Source organism: Fusarium odoratissimum, assembly GCF_000260195.1.
Source record: "Fusarium odoratissimum NRRL 54006 unplaced genomic scaffold supercont1.5, whole genome shotgun sequence".
NCBI classification, from domain to species: Eukaryota; Fungi; Ascomycota; class Sordariomycetes; order Hypocreales; family Nectriaceae; genus Fusarium; species Fusarium odoratissimum.
This window is the reverse complement of record NW_022158691.1, coordinates 1038020-1057780: the sequence shown is the minus strand read 5'-3', so window position 1 is coordinate 1057780 and position 19761 is coordinate 1038020. Positions and strand designations below refer to the sequence as shown.

The 19761-nt window shown below is 48.4% G+C and overlaps 11 protein-coding genes across 13 annotated transcripts; 5 read left to right on the top strand and 6 right to left on the bottom strand.

The window, feature by feature from the left end:
* The first annotated feature begins 517 nt into the window (after positions 1-517).
* On the top strand, positions 518-3301 carry FOIG_04315 (uncharacterized protein). The gene is made up of 2 exons (XM_031202485.1): positions 518-792; positions 854-3301. Exons 1-2 carry the CDS (start codon positions 743-745, stop codon positions 2172-2174), a joined length of 1371 nt encoding a protein of 456 aa, XP_031067932.1. The 5' UTR covers positions 518-742; the 3' UTR covers positions 2175-3301.
* On the bottom strand, positions 1009-4053 carry FOIG_04314 (E3 ubiquitin-protein ligase RAD18). The gene is made up of 2 exons (XM_031202484.1): positions 3332-4053; positions 1009-3281 (listed from the first exon to the last, which is right to left on the bottom strand). Exons 1-2 carry the CDS (start codon positions 3831-3833, stop codon positions 2428-2430), a joined length of 1356 nt encoding a protein of 451 aa, XP_031067931.1. The 5' UTR covers positions 3834-4053; the 3' UTR covers positions 1009-2427.
* A 134-nt stretch (positions 4054-4187) lies between these two features.
* On the top strand, positions 4188-6756 carry FOIG_04313 (DNA polymerase delta subunit 3). Of its 2 annotated transcripts, XM_031202483.1 has the most exons (6): positions 4238-4260; positions 4316-4390; positions 4446-4501; positions 4553-4755; positions 4812-5669; positions 5718-6174. In XM_031202483.1, the coding sequence occupies exons 2-6, from the start codon at positions 4337-4339 to the stop codon at positions 5888-5890; spliced, it is 1344 nt and encodes a 447-aa protein (XP_031067930.1). In that variant the 5' UTR covers positions 4238-4260; positions 4316-4336; the 3' UTR covers positions 5891-6174. The 2 variants fall into 2 exon arrangements, with proteins under 2 accessions (XP_031067929.1, XP_031067930.1); XM_031202482.1 differs by having other exon boundaries at positions 4188-4390; positions 5718-6756.
* Positions 5717-7714, bottom strand: FOIG_04312 (uncharacterized protein). The gene is made up of 2 exons (XM_031202481.1): positions 6942-7714; positions 5717-6891 (listed from the first exon to the last, which is right to left on the bottom strand). The coding sequence occupies exons 1-2, from the start codon at positions 7677-7679 to the stop codon at positions 5956-5958; spliced, it is 1674 nt and encodes a 557-aa protein (XP_031067928.1). The 5' UTR covers positions 7680-7714; the 3' UTR covers positions 5717-5955.
* A 120-nt stretch (positions 7715-7834) lies between these two features.
* Positions 7835-9904, bottom strand: FOIG_04311 (uncharacterized protein). 2 transcript variants are annotated; one of them, XM_031202479.1, is made up of 3 exons: positions 9579-9904; positions 8309-9522; positions 7835-8258 (listed from the first exon to the last, which is right to left on the bottom strand). In XM_031202479.1, exons 1-3 carry the CDS (start codon positions 9716-9718, stop codon positions 7981-7983), a joined length of 1632 nt encoding a protein of 543 aa, XP_031067926.1. In that variant the 5' UTR covers positions 9719-9904; the 3' UTR covers positions 7835-7980. The 2 variants fall into 2 exon arrangements, with proteins under 2 accessions (XP_031067926.1, XP_031067927.1); XM_031202480.1 differs by having other exon boundaries at positions 7835-9522.
* A 99-nt stretch (positions 9905-10003) lies between these two features.
* On the bottom strand, positions 10004-11700 carry FOIG_04310 (histone acetyltransferase E). The gene is made up of 2 exons (XM_031202478.1): positions 11216-11700; positions 10004-11156 (listed from the first exon to the last, which is right to left on the bottom strand). Exons 1-2 carry the CDS (start codon positions 11631-11633, stop codon positions 10078-10080), a joined length of 1497 nt encoding a protein of 498 aa, XP_031067925.1. The 5' UTR covers positions 11634-11700; the 3' UTR covers positions 10004-10077.
* A 138-nt stretch (positions 11701-11838) lies between these two features.
* On the top strand, positions 11839-13085 carry FOIG_04309 (RNA exonuclease 4). The gene has a single exon (XM_031202477.1). It carries the CDS (start codon positions 11934-11936, stop codon positions 12891-12893), a length of 960 nt encoding a protein of 319 aa, XP_031067924.1. The 5' UTR covers positions 11839-11933; the 3' UTR covers positions 12894-13085.
* Positions 13086-13257: 172 nt separating this feature from the next.
* FOIG_04308 (ribonuclease H2 subunit C) lies at positions 13258-14351 on the top strand. Its single transcript, XM_031202476.1, has 3 exons — positions 13258-13455; positions 13511-13803; positions 13852-14351. Exons 1-3 carry the CDS (start codon positions 13320-13322, stop codon positions 13891-13893), a joined length of 471 nt encoding a protein of 156 aa, XP_031067923.1. The 5' UTR covers positions 13258-13319; the 3' UTR covers positions 13894-14351.
* Positions 14352-14975: 624 nt separating this feature from the next.
* On the bottom strand, positions 14976-16133 carry FOIG_04307 (uncharacterized protein). Its single transcript, XM_031202475.1, has 2 exons — positions 15688-16133; positions 14976-15631 (listed from the first exon to the last, which is right to left on the bottom strand). Exons 1-2 carry the CDS (start codon positions 15981-15983, stop codon positions 15058-15060), a joined length of 870 nt encoding a protein of 289 aa, XP_031067922.1. The 5' UTR covers positions 15984-16133; the 3' UTR covers positions 14976-15057.
* Positions 16134-16515: 382 nt separating this feature from the next.
* Positions 16516-17922, bottom strand: FOIG_04306 (phosphoribosylamine-glycine ligase; the record flags this gene model as incomplete). The annotated part of the gene is made up of 3 exons (XM_031202474.1): positions 16516-16712; positions 16766-17048; positions 17104-17922. The coding sequence occupies 3 exons, from the start codon at positions 17920-17922 to the stop codon at positions 16516-16518; spliced, it is 1299 nt and encodes a 432-aa protein (XP_031067921.1).
* A 493-nt stretch (positions 17923-18415) lies between these two features.
* FOIG_04305 (uncharacterized protein) lies at positions 18416-19751 on the top strand. The gene is made up of 2 exons (XM_031202473.1): positions 18416-18791; positions 18867-19751. Exons 1-2 carry the CDS (start codon positions 18533-18535, stop codon positions 19661-19663), a joined length of 1056 nt encoding a protein of 351 aa, XP_031067920.1. The 5' UTR covers positions 18416-18532; the 3' UTR covers positions 19664-19751.
* The last annotated feature ends 10 nt before the right edge of the window (positions 19752-19761 follow it).

Genomic DNA, 19761 nt, shown 5'->3' with positions numbered 1-19761 from the left:
TCGCTGCTAGGAGGCGATACTTGCTGAACACTCACCGTTTCTTTGAGGTGAAAGTGTAAACTTGAATGGGTTAGAAGTGAAAGAATCTTCTTTATAGGGCTAGAAGGCAAGGTGGCTCTCACAAAGGATAGGCTCTCAAGCACATGACGAAGCAATTCAATACTAAGGTATCTATGAGTTGATGGTTGAGATGAAATCACTTTATTGGTTGCCATGACATCCGATATTCTTCAAACACTTGCCACGGCACAAGGGATTTAGGATTTGATGAAAATCCATGACTTGCAGATGACTTTAAAGGAAATTCTGTAACGCTTAGAGCGGAAAGGTATAGTATTTAAACTTGCATAGATAGCCTCTTTCATTCTAATGGCACCTGAAGATCCAATGCTGTCCCTACCTACCCGCTGAACCATATCGAAAGGAAAGGGGAATCACCCCTGGCAATTCACTAACCCCCCACCAAGGTATCATTGTCCCTGGTGACAGCTAGCTCTAGCCCACCAAAGCCACGGGACGGGGCGATGCCACCGTGCATTGCATTCACCGCGCGCATCCTCCAAATGTGTCGTCATTCTTCAAAACTTTCTTTGAACATCCATTATTTCGTCTTATGACGTGAAAAACAGCTGTTGACGAATCTTGACCTTTTATCCCTGTGGGCTTACGTTCTGCAAGGCGAAACACCCTCCCAGAACCGATTCTTATTTGCGTACACCGATTCAGCTTGCAAAACGACATCATGGGCGAGCTCGCCGACTACCTCATCAATAACGACCCCAGCTTCAGCAGGTAGCAAACCCTGTCCCACGTATCTGGTTAACTATTGTTTATTTGACTAACAACTCTCGAGGTCACGATTAGCAGCCCGATACTCGGATTTTCGATCACAGCGCACCTTGAATCCCGATGGCTACCAGGCAAATATTTCCGCCTGGCGCCAGGCCCTCTCAGATCTTGTCGCCAAGGGCAAGATTTCCCACCGCGGATCCAGCCCCGACCACTTCGTCCTCAAACTCGACGACTCCTTACTGCGGTCACTGGAACACAAGGAATTTGGCCAGCCCCTGGCCCTCGGAACCGTAGTGCGCGAAGCGACCGCCGGCCGGGACTTTATACCACTACAGGATTTCGAGAAATCGCAACAGAGCATCTATCAGCGCAGTTGGGCAGGTCTGCCAGGGAGTGTGATGAGTTGGACTTTGCGACAGCTGGGCGTGGTAGACCCTGCTAGAGGCGACGACAAGCTGCCCACAGGTCAATATGTCATTGTCAAGAATATGGAAGCTGCCGCGAAGGAGCTGGGCGATCTGATGGCCGAAAAAGTGTCAAGATTCGATCGCGTTTTCAGCAGAGCACAATTTCAAAAAGCCTTTTCCGCCGCTCTCGTTAAAGGCCAACATCTGACGGACTCGGACCTAGACGTTCTACTGAAGTTTTTGTCGCGGGACAAGGAAGTCATCGAATATGATGGGAAAACGATCAGAATCAAGGGCTCTGGGGAGCAGAGCGGTATCACAAAGGAAGACGCTGCGATCGCATCCCTGAAGGAGCTCACAGAAAGTCTGAAGCACCAAGCCGACCTCCTTAACACACGCATCGATGAGCTCTCCCAAACAGCCAAGGATGCTGTCACTAAAAAGAATCGCGTTGCAGCTCTTGCGGCGCTCAAATCCAAAAAGATTGCAGAGACTTCGTTGGCTACTCGCTACGCGACTCTGAACCAATTAGAAGAAGTTTCCGCCAAGCTCGAGCAGGCTGCTGACAATGTGCAGCTTGTCAACGTCATGGAGGCTTCTTCTGGTGCGTTGGCAAGCCTCAATGCACAGGTCGGTGGTGCCGAGCGCGTCGATGCAGTTATGGATCGCCTACGGGAGCAGAGCAGTGCGACCGACGAGGTGAGCGCTATTCTGGCCGAATCAACAGGCGAGGTTATCGACGAAACTGCGCTCGACGACGAGCTCGAGTCTATGGAGGCGCAAGAGCGCGAAAAGGAAGAAGAGAAGACGAAGCGCAAGGAGGCCGAGGAACAGAAAGCCCGCGACGAACGGGAGGCAGCCGAGGCGCAAAAGAAGCTCGACGAGTTGCCTGATGTGCCTGCTGATGGTGAGGAGATCCGACAGAAGGAGCAGACACCAACATCCGAGACTGGAATTGCAAATCTGGCGATATAGAAGACGCCAGGCGAGCGGACTGGGAAGAGAACGAAGCTCAGTGCAGGCCGAATGGTTCATACGTGTACATGATGATATAGTAGGATATCCCTGGCGTTTTTGGGCTTAAGATTGTACAAGTGGGTTTTTGTTCATTAGAATCTATACACCAAGGGCACATTTGTTGTGCCATTATAGTATCATTAAGTGGTATCTCAATGCATGCCCTTCTATATATGCCATTTCAACCATCAGTACGCCGTTCTTAACCGACTTACGAGTCGCGATCGTAGTTCTCAGGCCAGGGGTTGCTGTGTATTCGGTCTTGTGAGAACCTGTCCCTGCGGGTGTCTGATGGATGTCTGCTCGAATCCCTATTGCTTCCTCGGTGGCCCTTAGATTGAGAGTGCGATGGCTCAGGCGATGGACTATCGGAATGCGACGGTCGACCTGGGATTCCTTCAGCCGGTCTTGACGGAAAAGCCGAGGGTCTTGACACAGCCCGCCAGTCTGCAGAATGGTCTTGCATTCGATCGCTATTCTCTTGTGGTGTTGTTTCCCCGTCCGTTTTCGACTCGTTAGCAGCCTCTTCAGCCTTCTTTTTGGCCTCAAGCCTAGTCCTCTTTGCATTTGCAATCAGGTCTTTAAAGGACGAATCATGTTTAGCTGCCCATGCTGCACCGTCGAAGTCTTTGTCTTTGATGATTGCTGCATTCTGTACAGATCGCCCTGTTGTTGGAGCTCGTCCTCCTTGTGTCCGTTCCCAGACATCCAAATCATGTAACAATTCGTGACGTTTCCTTGGGCGTGCAGCGTCGCAGTTTGAATTCCATATTGTCATCCACTCTTTATGTCGGCGCTCTAGAAGAATTCGAGTGCCCTGATTTGAAATACCAAGATCAGACATCTTCTTTCGCAAAGCTTGGTCCTTGAACATAGAGTAATTCATTGCAGGGAGGCGGTCCGGAGCCTTTGTCTGATGTCGCTGTTGGCTGAAGCTGGCGTTTGAACTACTGCCAGGAGTTCCCCGTGGCTTTTGTACAGGTCCTGTACATGTCTCGAGGTGCTTGAAAACCTGCCATTCCTTCATTCGACTTTCGCAAACTGGGCACGCGACAAGGCCGTCCTCTGGCGATTGTTAGGAAAGAAATATGCGCCTTTGGCACTGCTGAACTCACCTGGCGCCGGCTGAAAGTCCTCATCATCCTCTGAGACTTCAACAGTCTCGTCCTCTTCAGCAGGAACTGTATATGAGGGGGCGGATCGAGTGTTTCGCAGTCGCGTGGATGACCGTAGTCGCTTGCCGTCTGGCGCATCCCCCGACTCATGATGATCTTCGACTGTTTTTCGTTTCGAGCTTGTCTTCTTGGTATTTGCGTTTCGCGCCAGCTCTAGTGTTGCTGGTCTGGCATTGATGAATGCTTGCACAGCTTCTTCCATTGCCCAATTGCTCCGTAACTTGAGCTCTTGCTCTGATGCACGACACAGTGGGCATTTGCCCTCATTGGACAAGGCCCGGCGGACACATAGCGAGCAGAAAGTATGGCAGCAGGTGGTGATCATAGGGGTTTTGTAAAAGTCCTTGCATATTTGACATCGTAAAGCGCTTTCGACTGCGGCAAGGGCAGTTAGTGGCGTCGTGAGCCAGTCTGTAGAGTCGGGGACATCATGGTCGGCCATGGGGGGCGCAAAAGTGCGAACAGGGGCTAAAACGAATGAGTAATATGATTCAGAGGGCGAGCACGTCCAAAGAAGACGGCCTCGAGGTTAAAATGGTCTTGATATCCTCAGTTGGACTTTGTAAATTTAGGACAAAGATCCCAGACCCAGAATAAAGTGGTCGCGCTGGAGACGCGATCGCTAGGATGACGCTGGCAGTGATTGAAGAACCCGATTCTAGAATAACGCCCTTGAAACGGTCAGATTGAGTTAGTGTAGGCTTCGATAGGGTATTACTTATGCATTTAGCCAGTGAGCGGCTGGCGTTTTGAAAGCACTCCACGTGATGTCGCGTCCTCTCAACGCGTACTTTCCTGTTTCTGTTTCCTAGGAGCTAGGTATGGATCTTTAATGAGGGACAGCGATTTTGTCAATTGAGTCTCACCGCGTAAAGTCAACCATTTTTCGTGTTATTTGCCCTCAATCTTAACTCAAGTTACAAGACTCCAAAAACCAAAAGCAACATGGACGAACATAAAAAGTTTCTAGCAGATCGTCTGCTTAGTGAAGAACAACCGGTTTGTTTCAACCCTTTTGTCACTTTCACTTAGTATAGCCACTGATGGAGTGTAGATCACATATCGGGTCTTGAGTAGAGCTTTGGATGTACATGTCAACACTGCCAAAGAGTAAGCTCGAGGACTTCGACAGGCTCTGATATAAGCTCTAACAGTTGACAGGATGCTTTATGACTTTCACAGCTATCAAAATGCGCAGAAAGCTAACTCTGTTCATGCGACATATCTAATTTATGGCACCAAAACTCCAGAGAAGGACGAATCTGACGGCGATGTTGAAATGTCAGGCTCATCGCCCGAGGAGCCCCTTTCAGATGAGGTTCCGACTTCCACACTGACTCTGGCTCGGGAAGAAGAACTAAACGGTACGAACCTATTAAGGGGAACTTATGAGATGGACTCGAATTGACTTGTCTCCTAGATATTCTAGCTGCTTATGAGCAGGTAGTTTCGATCCACGTTTACAGTCTTTCACCTCATCCCCAAAAAAACCTTTCTCTCCTGTCAGATGTTGCATCTCAACTCTCGGAGTATTCATCAAGTGGGGACATCACTGCCACATCTAAGAAGTATGGCGTTATTAGCAACCCGAACGCTCGAAGTAGAGAACGGACGATCCGACCTCAAGCGTCTGCTTCAGCTCCCTCTCAGGCCGTCAAGAAAGAGCCTGCTGCATCAAAGTCAACATCCAAGACAACGGTCAAGCAAGAAACGTCAACGGTGAAGCCCGAGGCAAAGCAAATGAAGTCTGCTAAACAGGAGTCTTCAGCTCCGTCGTCCAAGGAGGGAACACCAGCTCCAAGTGGCGGGAAGAAGCCAGCGCCATCTCTTAAACGAGGAGTATCTGGCGGTATCATGCAATCATTCGCAAAAGCGGCTGCACGACCACCTAAACCCAAGCCTGCCCCCAAGAAGGAAGAGGACACAACTATGGCTCTCTCTGATGACGGGGAGGCAGATGACTCTGATATCGTGGCAACCAAGTCAAAGTCCACTGTGGATTCTACCGATATCAAGCGAAAGCGCCAGGAACGTGAGGATGCACTACGAAAAATGATGGAAGACGATGACGACGAAGAGGAGAAGGAAGATTCCGACAAGGAATCCGAGCAAGCCGACGAAGAGATGGAAGAAGCACCAGAACCTGAGCCAGAGCCCGAGGCCAAGAAGGAAGAGAGCGAACCAGCAGAAGTGATCTCGAGCACTGGCGATGGGCGCAGGAGGGGTAGAAGACGCGTGATGAAGAAGAAGCGAATCCTTGACGATCAAGGATATATGGGTAAGTCCTCCTTACGATATTATTAGCTATGATGCTAATTGCCAAAAGTCACCATCCAAGAACCTGGCTGGGAATCCTTTTCTGAGGATGAGGCTCCCCCACCGGCCAAAGAGGCAGCCCCTGCTCCTACACCTACACCATCATCATCTACAGGCTCCAAATCAAAGAAGCCGGCGCCAAAGGGACAGGGCAACATTATGTCGTTCTTTTCGAAGAAGTAGAATGCATTTAGAAGGACCATTAAAAAGAACTGGGGAGGATAACGACTGCAGAAAACATATTCTAATCATTTGTTGGCATCTATAATATCGCTATCGGCCATTGTGCTAGCAAGCGCCTTGTATTTCTCAGGGTCGGCCTTTATCCTCTGAAGCACGTTTGATAACCTCTCAACACCTTCTACCAAGTCCTTCTCGGGGACATATGCGAATGTCAGCCGTACGGCGTTGTCCAAATAAACAGAAGCCTCATCGCCAGGCACTTGAAACATAGTCCCATTTCCCACAACTACATTCTCCTCGGTCATCGTGACTTCTGAAACAAGCTTGGCTGAGATACCCTCTTCCAATGTGAGCCACACAAAGTAACCGCCATAAACACTGCCGTTGACAAGACCAGCGTCTCGGATGCCAACATTAAGAGGCTCGAGGTGCTTATGTATAGCTTGCATCATGATCCGGTGTCGATGTTGAAGTTGAGGCCTGAGAGTAGTAGCAAGTCGCTCCTGAAGAGCCCCTGACTGAACCAAATCGGCCATGATAGATGCAGAAAACTGACTCGGCGAACCACCAGACTTTGTTGCACCCGTCTGTGCCAATCCAAATGCAAAAGCAGGAGATCCTTCGAGCCAACCAGTTCTCATTCCCGGGCCAGTGAGTTTACTGAACGATCCATTACTGACAGCGTGCCCAAAACCATGGGGATCGTTGTTCGCACGACCCATGGCCAAGTCAATGTCACACAGGCGCGGGAGTAGCATTTCTGGATGCTCGTTGGCGCCCAAACTGCTTGAAACTTTGCTGGGATCGCTGTCGATGCGCCATTGGAGAAAATCATAAACGTCGTCGCAGATGATGAGGGCATCATACTTGCGCGCGAGTCGAACAAGGGCTTCTCGGCGGCGAAGAGACATTGTCTTGCCGGAGGGATTCGAACAAGTGGGAACCGCATAGATGACATGTCGATAATGCTTACGGTACTTTCCAGCATCACTCACAGGAGCCTAATCGGCGTCAGCTCAAGGACTAGTCACAGTATTCGCGAGTGTCATACCTTGGCTTCTGGGGCGTGCTTCTCAAACTCAGCTAGCTTAGTCTCCAACGCTTCAATATCAACACCCTCCTCATCTTCTGGCGTTGCCCTCAGCCGGCCCTCAAAGCCATTGTCGCGGAAAATCTGGAAGACAAGGTGATAAGAGGGTGAAATGCACCAAACAGCCTGAGTTACATTGGGATCTGTGAAGCTCTGGAGGATGCAAGCGACATTCTGACTTGCACCGCCAGAGATACAGATACGATTCGGATCTCGTTCAACACGATAGTGCTCCGACAGCCAAGTCGCCAATGCCTCGCGCAGCGGCTGATATCCGGAATCTGGACCGTACTGTAGCGCGGGGACATATATAGCTGGGTCTGAGAGATTGCGCTGAGCAGCAGCTGAGAGGAGGTCAACAGGCAGAAGACCTGGGTTTGGCCAGCCGCGAATCAGATTAATCTGATGCTTCCCCGACTGAGGATTTGAGGGGACTTCAGAAGCGTGGGTTGGTTTTGTCGTCATATTGGCTGTGTTGATGTATGATGGTGATGACAGTGATGATGGTGTTGAGGGGCAATGCCTATTATGGTGACATAGAGGGGAAGCTGCAGCGTTATGAGACAGCACAGAAGAATTACGGCTCAACGCCCTGTGATATTGGTGTTGCGCTCCTTTATATATCGCACAATTTCTATACACGCAAACGTCAACAGCGAGCCCAATCGAGCGATGTCGGACCGGTTGGAGGATATTCATGGAGACGAAGACGATTGTCAATGGTTCAGACGGCTAACTTGCCTAGAATGGCGAGGGGTAGAGACGGATAACTGTGGACCTTTCTCTTACAGTACTCGCAGCCAGTCCATTAGCTCAAAATCCGGGGTAACGAGATCCGATATCAGTGGCTAAGCTTGCACTTGATTATCATTTGCATTGTCTATTCTTGAGTGGAAGATCACGACAATTGTCTGTGCTCAAGCCAGTACAGGAACTATAAAGCATTTATTATTGAACTACTTTTTGTCACAAACACCATATGCTCCAGCATTCTCGTCAATCATATCTCATACGGTGCAGCGCCCTCGCCAAAGATCAGGTGTGGTTTCCTCTTAGCCAAGTCCAAGATCGTTGATGCAAATACACCATTTGCCCAGGCGAACCAACTTCTTGTGTATTGAGTGATGTGCTGAACATCAATACTCTCGTGGACCAAGCCCAGCCTGGCGGAGTCGAGCACAAGTTCAATGCATTCTTTGATCTCTTTGTCGTTGTCAGAGGTTCGAGCCTGAATGAGAAGACTCATCGGCCACGCGTTTCTTAACCCGATATGTGGTCCTATGAACTGTCAGTGGCCGCAATAATCGTGTATGTATTAGACATCTTACCTCCAATACCCTTGAATGCATTTCCTTCAAGATAGTAAGGATTTCCACTCTTTTCCAACAACATCTTCCTTGTGTTCTGGTAAATTGGATCGTTGACCTCACAGAATCCCATTAGGGGAAGTGCCAGTAATGAAGGATAATTGGCGTCGTCCATTAGGATCGAGGAGCCATATCCATCTACTTCATATGCAAACACATCTCCATATTTCTTGTGCTTGACCACGCCATGCTCCATGATGCCTTCGCGGAGCTTTGTGCTCCAAGTCTCTAATTTCTGAGCTAGTGTTGTTTTACCCACCATCGTAAGAATCTTGGATGCTCGCTTCAGTTCGACAGACATTTGCGCATTGGCGGGGATGAAGAAACCGAGAATTGTTGCATCGTCGCTGGGTCGGAAGGCTGATCGAACCAGGCCCGTTCCCCAGTTTAGAGGATTACCAACACCCTTCAAGTTGAGTGTTTCAGTTCCAATATCGGTGCGCCGCGAGAATGTGTACTCGTTACGCTGAAACTCGCCAGTCTTGGGGTCGAAGGTCGACTTGGATTGCTCAGTCAGCACGTTTAGTAAAGTTTCAACAGCGCGGTACCATCTCTTGGTTAAAAAGTTAGTCGAGCCGGTGTGATCGTGGAAGTCGTTGCCAAGAGCGAGGAAATGTGCTAGAGAATCTAGCTCATACTTGCATTCGAATACTGCTTGTGGCTCATATGCTGGGTGTACGTTGTCTTCTTGTCCATTAGACGAGAGAGGTAAGTCGCTGATAGGCGGAGGTTGAAAGGCATTGCAGTATGGGGACTCGATCACATATTCGGCCTGGGTGTTGATGGCACCGAGCAATAATGTGTGAATGGCGGGATCCTTCTTCGCAAGCGGCTGGTAAGGGCGCAATTGGTTTGTTGAGTCGCGTAGCCATTCCGCGATAATGTCACCCGTTATGATGAAGGATTGCGGTCCCTGCCAAGCTCCCTCATCATGGAACCCTCCAAAGCTTCCCATGCGGAAGAAGCCTGTATCTTCTTTTCCTTTGGTATGGAACTTGACGGTTGTATCGGTCGTCGAAGGGAATGCGTTCTCGAAGAGTCGTGCTAGATCGGGGTCTTTCATACGTGACGTCACATCTTCAATGACCTTTTCGATGGCGTCTGATTGAAATGTCCGGCATTTCGTGGTTGGTCTTTGGTAGGGGAGCTCTCGAGGGCCAGTACTGAAAGGTCGGCTGTGCAAAAGTAATGTCAGAAGGGCCCGGTATGTTGCGCAATGAAAGTAACATACTGAGGATATGCTGCATATCGTGTATAGTCGGGACATATACGATGGTAGTCGCCAAGAGGTCTCTGTTCGTCATCTGGACTGGCGCTGGCGAGGGTCGCGCTCAAGCCAAGCAAGCTTGATGCCAGTAGGCGAAGTGACATGATGGGAGGCTAGAAGGTATGCTGTTGACTTGGGAATGGTGATATTAGGATGGCAACATAGCAATTTCTTGCAACTTAGGTCGGTGTCAATTGGACGTCAAAGGACAAAGTCAACATGAGAATGGAAGTTGTCAGAGTTGTGTTACAGCTGTCGCATTATTATCCCTCCGATTACGTAGGGCGAGACAAGCTCGGCCAGAGCTCCAACGTGGGGCTGGTCAAGGTTGGGGTAATCATCAGCCAAACCATAGCGTCCATCATGGCTTATGCAGCCAATAGATGTGATTTTGATGGAACAGGGGTATCATTTAAAGCTATCTATACGTACATCGCTTGCTATCTCTACTTCATGTCTATAATTACCAACCCCATGTTCGGCTTGAAGCTGTGAACACTGGAGGCTTCCATTGAATCTTGGTTGGATCCACTGTTCGTTTCCTCTTCAACTTAGTCTTCTCCCGTTGCTGGATCAACTTCTCCGGAATCACAATCTTGTGGTCGCTCTTGTGGTACACCTGCATTCTGAGAGCCTGCAAAGTGTGCTCCACGTCCTGTGTTGTCATAGCCAGCGCTGCTGATATTGCCTCGATCGTAACCTTCTCCTCACGCTCGTTGTACCCCATAAGCAGCTCCAGAATGTTCTCTGACCAATACTGTCGGTAACTCAGCAGACCCAAATCCGACAATGGCTTTTCTGGAGAGCCAAGCTTTCCTTCGATGCGAGAAAGCTCATACGAGAACTGAATCAGAAGTCGACCATAGCCTTTGCGTTGATATTGCGGCATGGTTAGAATACAGGCAACGTTGTATCCGTCCGCACTCTCTTTTTCCTTAGAGAAATATCCCACCAAGTGACATCCCTTTTCGGTTCGCGTCGTCATGACATAGAACAAGAAGGGATCCACGTCATAGTACAGTGTCTTGTGGTCAAGAAACATCTTGGACAGCAAGCAGAGGTTGCGGCACCACGTTCGTTGTCGTCGGCCATCGATTTCAAAGAATGATATATCCTCGTTCCGGTAAAGCTCGTTTCCAGGTGGATGTTGTAGTGTGCACTTTCGTCGATGTCGCGTAAAGGCCTTCTCATCTCCATAATAACTCAAACAGAATTCGCAAATGAAAATCACATCCTCCTGACTGAATATTTCAGGATACGGTGAAAAGTACCAGGGGTAAAGGTCAAAACGCCCAAATTGTACCTTGGAGATATTTCGAATCCGAGATACTTCGGTCGGGTTCTGTGTCATCGAGCCGGATGTGCGGAGCTTCTCGATCTCGACTTCACGGCTGAATTCTGCCGGTTCCCTTTTGACTTCAGCTTCCTTCTCATCTACATCCATGTCGTCGCCTCCAGCAGGTGTTGCGCTATCAACACTGGCGCGCGCTTGGCTTTCCCCATCGGGTCCGATCGAGGCAGACTTCTGACGATTTTGGGATTCTACAAAGTCGAGAGGGACGTCAGTTGTGAGTTCGAGTAAGAGAAACTGAAATACCTACCAGTCCATGGGTGTGGGGTATTTGCCTCCGAAGCAACTGATTGCTCCCGCTTCCCAGGCCTCTTTTGTGACTTCTTAGAAGGTTGCGTCTTCTTGGATTGCGCAGCGGGCGCTTTCTTCGTTTTGGGGTCTTTGGGCTTGTCCTTTTCGGGGTTTGGCCATTCGACCTCTCGAGTAAAGTCCAGCCTGATCACAGGAACCCATTCATCTAATCGTTTATTGAAGTTGTCGAAGTTGCAATAAAATTGTTTGCCGCTTTTTGTCGTCTTGATGCTGAGGATCTCGGCGCGTCGTGGTTGACCTTCCTTTTCGACCCAAGCAATACAGCCTGTTGTTATTGTCTCTGGGGTCGCAAGGCTCTTTAGTCGCGGCTCACCTGAGCCCACGGTGGGCTCGCCGCTAGGTGTGCCGCCAGCCATGATGGAAATAGGATACTTGGATGATATTTGATGATCGTCGCGTTGATGGACTTGTGTCGCAAAATAGAAAACGGAAGGAAATAATATTGGAGGGGCACGGCAGAAAATGAGTTGGAGTTCTTATCAGCAAGGCGGTGAGAAGGATAGCTGCTTATCTATTCTTCGTTAGATGCATAAACTCCGTTAGACTCATCACTCAGAAAGCCGTCTGTTACATCTGGTTCTCTTTTTGCGACTCGTACTAACATTTCAATTTTTCTACTAGAAATTTTACGTCGGGTGTTATCTTCTTTTGACAAGATGGAAACGCTTTCTTCCAACTGGAAAAAGCTCCAGGCAAAACTCAAGGAAGAGTCTGCGTCAAAACCATCTCTCAAGCGCAAATCAGAGACCTTAACAACGAATCCACCACCTAAAAAGTCTAAGGTGCAAAAGTCCCTCCCAAAACCGCTAAGAAGACCAGCAAAAGCAGCTCAAACAACAGCCAAAAAGCCAATGGGCGGTGTTCACAGTTCGAAAATCGAGGAGCCAGTACCTGGGACCTCGACATCCCTTGCACTATGGGCGGAAGACAATGACGTGTCTGCAGAAGCCCTAGCAGAGGCATACAGTCTGGGTGCGAAGGACAATTCGATGATGCTTGCCTCCGCAAAGGACAAAATCAACCATGGACTCACAGAAGGGATTGAGGTCGGAAAGTACATCGCTATCGATTGCGAGATGGTTGGCGTGGGGCCAGGCGGTCATGAATCAGCTCTCGCTCGTGTAAGCATTGTTGATTTTCATGGTGTGCAGATTTACGACTCTTATGTGAAACCTAAGGAGAAGGTCACAAACTGGAGGACAGCGGTCAGTGGTATTGACCAAAAGAAGATGAGATTTGCTAGGGAATTCGAGGAAGTTCAGGCAGACGTCGACAAGCTTCTCCAGGGTCGAATATTGATTGGACATGATCTCAAGCATGATCTAGAAGCTCTCATTCTCAGCCATCCTGGAAAAGACATCCGCGACACCGCCAAATTCCCAGGTTTCAAGAAGTATGGCAATGGAAGAAAGCCAGCCCTGCGGATCCTGGCTCAGAAGATCCTGGGCGTCGAGATACAAGGAGGCGCACATTCTAGTATTGAGGATGCGCGAGCGACTATGTTACTGTTCCGCAAGCACAAGCAGGCGTTTGACGTTGATCACGCAAATCGATATGCGCCGAAACCAGCGTCAGGTGGCCAGAAAGGCACCAAATCGAAAAAGAAAAGAAAGTGAAGGGGTGATATAAACAAGTACATCCTCATAAAGTTTTGTTGAGATACCCATATAGCAAGAACTATTATTTTTCGGACAACCATGGTTCATCGAAGTACGCCCCGAGTTTCCGAGGTAGGGAACTATCCTACCAACCATTAACCTTTGCATTATGAGATCAATTTATACAAAAAAAAGCCCAATTAAGTCGTATTTTCTCACCAGTTTTAACCATTTTGAAATCAGAATACTCCGTAGAGTTCCAATAGTAATGTCATAACTTGGGTTCATTCTGTAGTACGGAGTACTAATATGTTCCCTACCAACATTCTGGACCCATTTTTCACTAATTGCGTCGTGAGATAAGATAAGCCTGTCACCTCAGAACTCTTTACGCGCCTCGACGCGTCTCCTTCTCTTGACAACGAACAAATCAACACCACTACAATGTCGCAACCAATACTCTCATTAGCACCCGACGAGAATAAATCCAAAGCTGTGGCGAATCTTTTGCCATGCCGTATACACCATGATGGGCCAGTCGACCCGGCATCGACATTTTGGACCCCTACTACTACCAATGGTTTGTGTCCCTGATACGAATCCCGTTGCCACGAGCGTACTGACAATCTGAAAAGATGGTACAAAACTAGCATACTTTCGAGGTAGAAAACTTCAAGGAAAGGTGGTAAAAATACCAGAACAATGTCGAGGCGTTGTTGTCGAACGAGCTCCCGAAAAGGACCCCAAAAGTGCCAACGAGGACGTGCTAGAGGATCTCGATGCCGACCAAGAGCCAGAACAAATAGGAAGCATGAAAATAACTGCAGAGTTTGATGAGATGGTTGTTTGGGGACATGAGACAGTGGCAGATGCCAGCGCAGACCCTTATGTCCGCAGTATTGGGGAGTGGCTTCAGATGGCCGACCGGGTATGGCTCGATATTGACTGGGCAAGAATCTGTTGCTAACTTTTCCAGATTCACTCGTACTCGCCCCTTGCAGATACAACACAGAAATGATGTGACCGGCAGTGACCAAGCGTCGAGCTGCTCCACCCACGAGAGGCCGGATGTTGACATCGTGGGACATCGAGATTACCTCGAACCGACCAAATACTCCAACAATATACCCGAGCAATACTCCCAACACTAAAGACTGTGTTAAGATATTGTTCTTCCCCCATTCATGTCGCTATTGAAAATTGGAGCATAGACCTCATGTAGTTGGGAGCGACCCGTTTTGAAATAACACGCCTAGGAGACCGACACATGTCTTTTGCAGCCAAAGTCCTGTTTCTAATACCTCTACCTCTGATGGGATATCATGCTGTATGCTAAACAAGTAAAAAAACAAGTCTATGATTCTAGTAATTCGTTTTTTCCTTCAACGAAGTCTGGACTCGCTAGCCTCTGACTTCTTCCTCATAGGCATCTGGTTAAATGAGCGCTATCCCTAGTTTAAGGGGGCGATATGTCCATTCTGGTACTGCCAATGAAGGCTGGTGTCAATTTCTCTGGATTCTTTGAGTCTGCAACTGACTGTGGCCTCTCGGGATACATTGTTTCTTACGAATAAGAGCAATTTGGTATGTTGAATAAGTAATAACTGAAATACTCGTATTGATTCCGTTGGGTTGTCATGCAGTGGAAATCCATGGTTCGTTCCCTGGGCCTTATAAGCTCGTTCAATCGCATACACACTTATGTAGCTACACTGTTCAGTCAACCCTTTCGTAGGGCATGATTTCAAGTGTTCAGTCTGTACATACGTCCAGGGCTGACAATCTGGCCTTGCTAGGCCCATTGTTGCTATTTCCGAACAAAGATACCATGGTTTTACTCGACACTTGCCTCGTTCCACAATACCAGTCTGTGATTAGTCTTTGTATTTCTTTGCTTGCCTACTTACTTTTGACAAACGTGTGACTAAATGAATCTTTGAGGTCTGAAAGAAAGTTGCTTTCATCATGACAAAGGGTTCGTTGTGAATACATTAAACCAGGCCATCTGCATTGTAACCTGGGCCGATATACTGATGGGCATGTATGCATTGTCTTTCATTTAGGCGGTCCTTAGATTACTCAAATGGAACGCTAGCAAATTATTGATAGTGTGTAGTCCTGATAAATATTGGTCTTTTTGTAGCGTCTTGGTTGACCACCTTATGATTTGAGCTATGCCAGTCTACTTCTCGTCTAGGTCCGTCGTGATACCAATCTCTCGTGTTGCTTCAATATCATGCTGAAGAAACTCAAGCTTGGTCTTCAGACGAGCAAAGCAGTCTTTGCCCAATGGCAATCTCAGAACCTTTCCCTTCAAATCACCTGCCGCTCCCTCGCCAGTGGCCACCTCGAAGATGATGTCCACTGCCTTGTTTGGATCTCCAGGTTGCTTTCCAGCTGCTTTTTCAAACTTCTGGAGTGTTGCTTCCAACAACGTTCCTTGATATGCCGTTTCGCCAGAAATATTGCTCTTGATGCTGGCTTCGAGGAAATTTGTACGGAACGCACCGGGCTCAACCAACAAAACATTGATACCGAACTCTTTGACCTCCTTCGACAGACTCTCGCTTAGACCTTCGAGAGCGAACTTGCTGGCACTGTAGAGGCCGCAGCTGGGCTGAGCATCTTGGCCGGCGATACTGCTAATGTTGATGATAGTACCGGAACCCCGGCTTCTCATTCCGGGGAGGGCAGCTTGAATGGTGTAGAGAGGACCAAATAAATTTGTCTGGATCTGATGTTCGGCCTCGGCCTCCCTTATCACAGGCTTTAGTGTGCGCTCAGTCATTTTAACAATACAGGGCTTACTCACGTAAAGAGCTCGATGCCTCCCAAGACGGAGTATCCAGCGTTATTCACCAGAAAGTCGATCCTCCCGTAAGCCTTCTCTGCATCTTGGACTTTCTTGGTAATGCTAGCCTTGGATTCAGTCAGATCAATGGTGACGATCTTTCCGCCAGCTTCTTCGATTTGGCGGACAGCATCGGCTGATCTTGTTGTGTCTCGGACAGTTGCAATGACTCTGTGTCCTGCTTTCAAGACTCGCAAGCTGAGAAGCAGGCCAAGGCCGTTGGAGCTTCCGGTAATGAACCAAACTGGAGTCGTCATTTTGACCTGATTGTTGATACGACTCAATGCTAGATTCTGTGTAAGTGTCTCGATCTGTTGGTTGGTTGATTAATTAATATGCGCTGATACTGTGTCTTATAGTGTCGGCATCACGGACTTAATGGTTCTCTATTCCCGTTTAACTTCGTTTGGCGACAAGCATTTGGTGATGAAGCTCCACACCATCTTACTTATCACCGATCACGTATCGGAAATACAATAGCGACGCCGGTATGCTCATAGGCACAGTTCCGAAGTTAACTAAGGTAACAATCTGGAGTTTTTGGTCATTTGCCAGTGGTATCTGAACGTCGAGATCTGCTATTTCCTCTGATACATACTCTAACCCAACTGGAAAAGCTCTTAGTACGAAAGAAGACTAAATGATTCAAAAGACCTATAACAATATGGTTCTCTAGTAGCCAATCTAAGTGAGAGTATGTGAGTGAGTCTGAAAACATTACCATTCAGTCTGACATGTAGGAAATTCAGCTTTCTCTTTATGGACCATTACAAGTCCAGTTGCAGACCTTTACCACGAAGAGAGAATTTGACCGATGTCCGTCCTTAGATATTTCCCCTTGAAGATGATCTCTCGGGCGCCGCTGTAAGCTCCTTTGATGGCTTCTTCTGTGGAATCGGCTATGCAAACCACCGCCAAAACCCTCCCACCTTGAGTCACGAGGCGGTCTCCTGCCCACGAGGTGCCTGCATGGAAGACGAACACATCTATGAGAACGCTTAGACATAGGATAGCCTGGGAACCAGGGGCAACATCTTACCTTGCGGCAATGCTCCAAAGTCGATGATCTCACCTACTCGATACGCCCCCGGATATCCACTGGAGGCCACTACTAGCGAAATGGCGGCCTTTGGCTGGAACTCCATGTGTACTCGCTCCAGCTGCGCCTCGGTACATGCTATCATTGTATCTGCAAGATCTGAGGCATCGTCTAGGAGTGGAAACAAGGCTTGTGCCTCGGGATCACCAAACCGGGCGTTATATTCCAGGAGCTTTGGGCCATCAACAGTCTGCATTATTCCAGTGCAGATAAACCCAACGAACTTATGATTTAGAGTTTGTCAGTGCAGTAATTGATAGGAACGAATACGGGGTCACCTTGCCTTCGTTCTCGAGACCCCGGATGGTTGGTTCTAGGATCGTCTGCTGAATTTCCTCGACAGTGAAAAAGTCTGATGGGATACAAACTCCCATACCGCCTGTATTAGGTCCAAGGTTTCCGTCATATATTCTCTGTGCATCTTGTCCGACTGGGAACAGCCTCCATACCTTTCCATCCGTGGTTATGGTGACACTCAATTCACGACCAACCAGGAACTCCTCAATGACGATTTCTTCTCCAGCTTCGCCGAAAACACGCTCAACCATGAGCTTGTTGACAGCATCTTCGGCTTCCTCCTTTGTGTTACAAAGAAACACACCCTTTCCTGCTGCCAAGCCTGATGCTTTCACAACATGTCTGCTTGTTGACTGGCTTTGCAGGAACAAGCTAGCTTCAGATGGTGATGAGAAGCTTTGATAGCTTGCAGTAGGTATCTTGTGGCGTTCCATAAAGGCTTTCGCCCAGCTCTTGGAACCTTCGATCTTCGCCGCTTTCTTAGAAGGTCCAAAAACTCGGAACCCCCGGGTTTCAAAGAAGTCCACTGCTCCGGATATGATGGATGAGTCAGAACATGGAACAACCAGATCCACACGATGGGTTTCAGCAACCCCCAACAGTCCTGTAAGATCCGTGGCCTTTATATCAGGGTCGCAGTTCTTAATCTTGGTTGATCCGCGAGCCGTACCGCCATTGCCAGGAGCACAAATGATTAACTCGACCTTAGGGGACTTGCTCAGTGACCAAGCGATTGCATGCTCCCTCCCTCCCCCGCCAATCAACATTACACGAATCTTGCCAGCGTGGAAGAAGCTCATGATGAGTTATAAATGTGGTGGCAGCGCTGGATGGAGATCGGGCGTTTCGATGCCGGTTTTCTTCAAAAAGGTTTATTTGTACTTTGTCGTTTACTGAGGTCGAGAAACCCCCCCCATGCCTTATACTCTCCAAAAATCACTTCGGCATCTGACAACGGCTATGAAGGCCAACAGCCGTTCGCATAGTCACTGGAAATGCTCCAATATTGTCAACACCTCTCGGCAAGCGCGTTTCGATACTTGCACTACTTGCATGCTGTCGCGTCGTATTCTTGACGCCCGTCTGGGATTCGATGGGTGCCATGGCTCTGTCGAATTTACAATTGCATCGGAATATCAGGCTATAAGCCTACACCGAGGTTACACAAGTGAACGGTGGCTGTTTCACATACTACCCATTGAGAACGATAGTGGTAACATGAGTGTCCACGCCTACGAAAATAGTGGTCGTGCTGGTGCCAAAGGTATTCTGATGTCCAGTGTCCTCTGTTCTAATATGTCTGAGAGGCCTTGGAGTTCTTCTCAACTCAGCAATGAAAATATCTACTGGGCCTCTCCCTCAAGCATCTTATGTAAGGCTGGTATACCAAATACATAATTTTGCTTCAACATGTCTTTTTATTCACGGATGAATATATTGTCAACATACGAAAGTATACGCCACTTAACTCGCAAAACACCTTTTGTCACTTCACACGACCTAGCCAAAATGGTTTCAAGAACATGCAATCACCTAGCAGGTGTTACGATTATTCTGAAGTGCGAGAACCTTCAGTTGTCCGGCTCCTTTAAATACCGAGGGGCTCTAAACAAACTGCTTCGATTGAGTCCCGAGCAATTGGATCGTGGTTTGGTGACATATAGCACTGGTATGTAAATTAAATAGCCTAGACACAACTGATTATATTTCAGTGGACGTGTACTAAAATGATACTTGGGATCAGGAAACCATGCTCTGGCCCTTCTGATGGCCACAGAACAGATGTCGAAAGTCCGTGGACAGACCATACCAATCCAGATCTACGTCCCTTCATCAGCCTCAAATGACAAAATTTCCGCAATAAAATCCTACTGCACCTCTCCCACCACAGTTGTCCTTCAAGAAAATGGACTGGACTGGTGCGCAAAGGAAGCAATGGAGACTTGTAAAAGTATGAGGATGACATTTGTTCCACCGGCCAACGATTCGGACATAATACTGGGCCAGGCAACAGCTGCTGCAGAATTCCAGGATCAGCTTGCAGCCGACCATCTTGGCGAGCTCGATGCAATAGTTGTACCGTGTGGTGGAGGGAGTCTTTTATCCGGTTGTGCGTCTTGGTTTCGAGGCGTACCAACTCAAGTCTGGGGCGCCGAACCTCAATTTGATGGCCCAGGCCTCCATGCAAGTTTGAAAGCCGGTATATTATTGCCAAAACAAAAGTCTATGGGAATGACGATCGCAGATGGACAGCGGACAACACTCAGCCCCACGAGCTGGGCAATCCTGCGCGATCAAACAAATCTTCAAGATTCCGTCGTCGTTACAGAGGCGCAAATACGCAAGTCGATGTCACTCTACCATGGAGAATTTGGTGGCATCATTGAGCCAAGTTCCGCAGTTGCGATGGCAGCATGTTTTGAGGTTGCACAGCGTCAAGTGGCAATTCACAATGCTACCACTGCCACGAAAATTGGCGTGATACTCAGTGGAGGTAATATCAGTGCTGGAACGTTTCATAGATTGGTAAACGGACACTGAAGGAGAGTATTCCATATTGGCTGGGTGGGTAAGCGTTGATCTTAAGAGATCTTTGGCCCTGCTGGTTCTCATGGCATTTCTCTGGCCCTTTGTTGCAA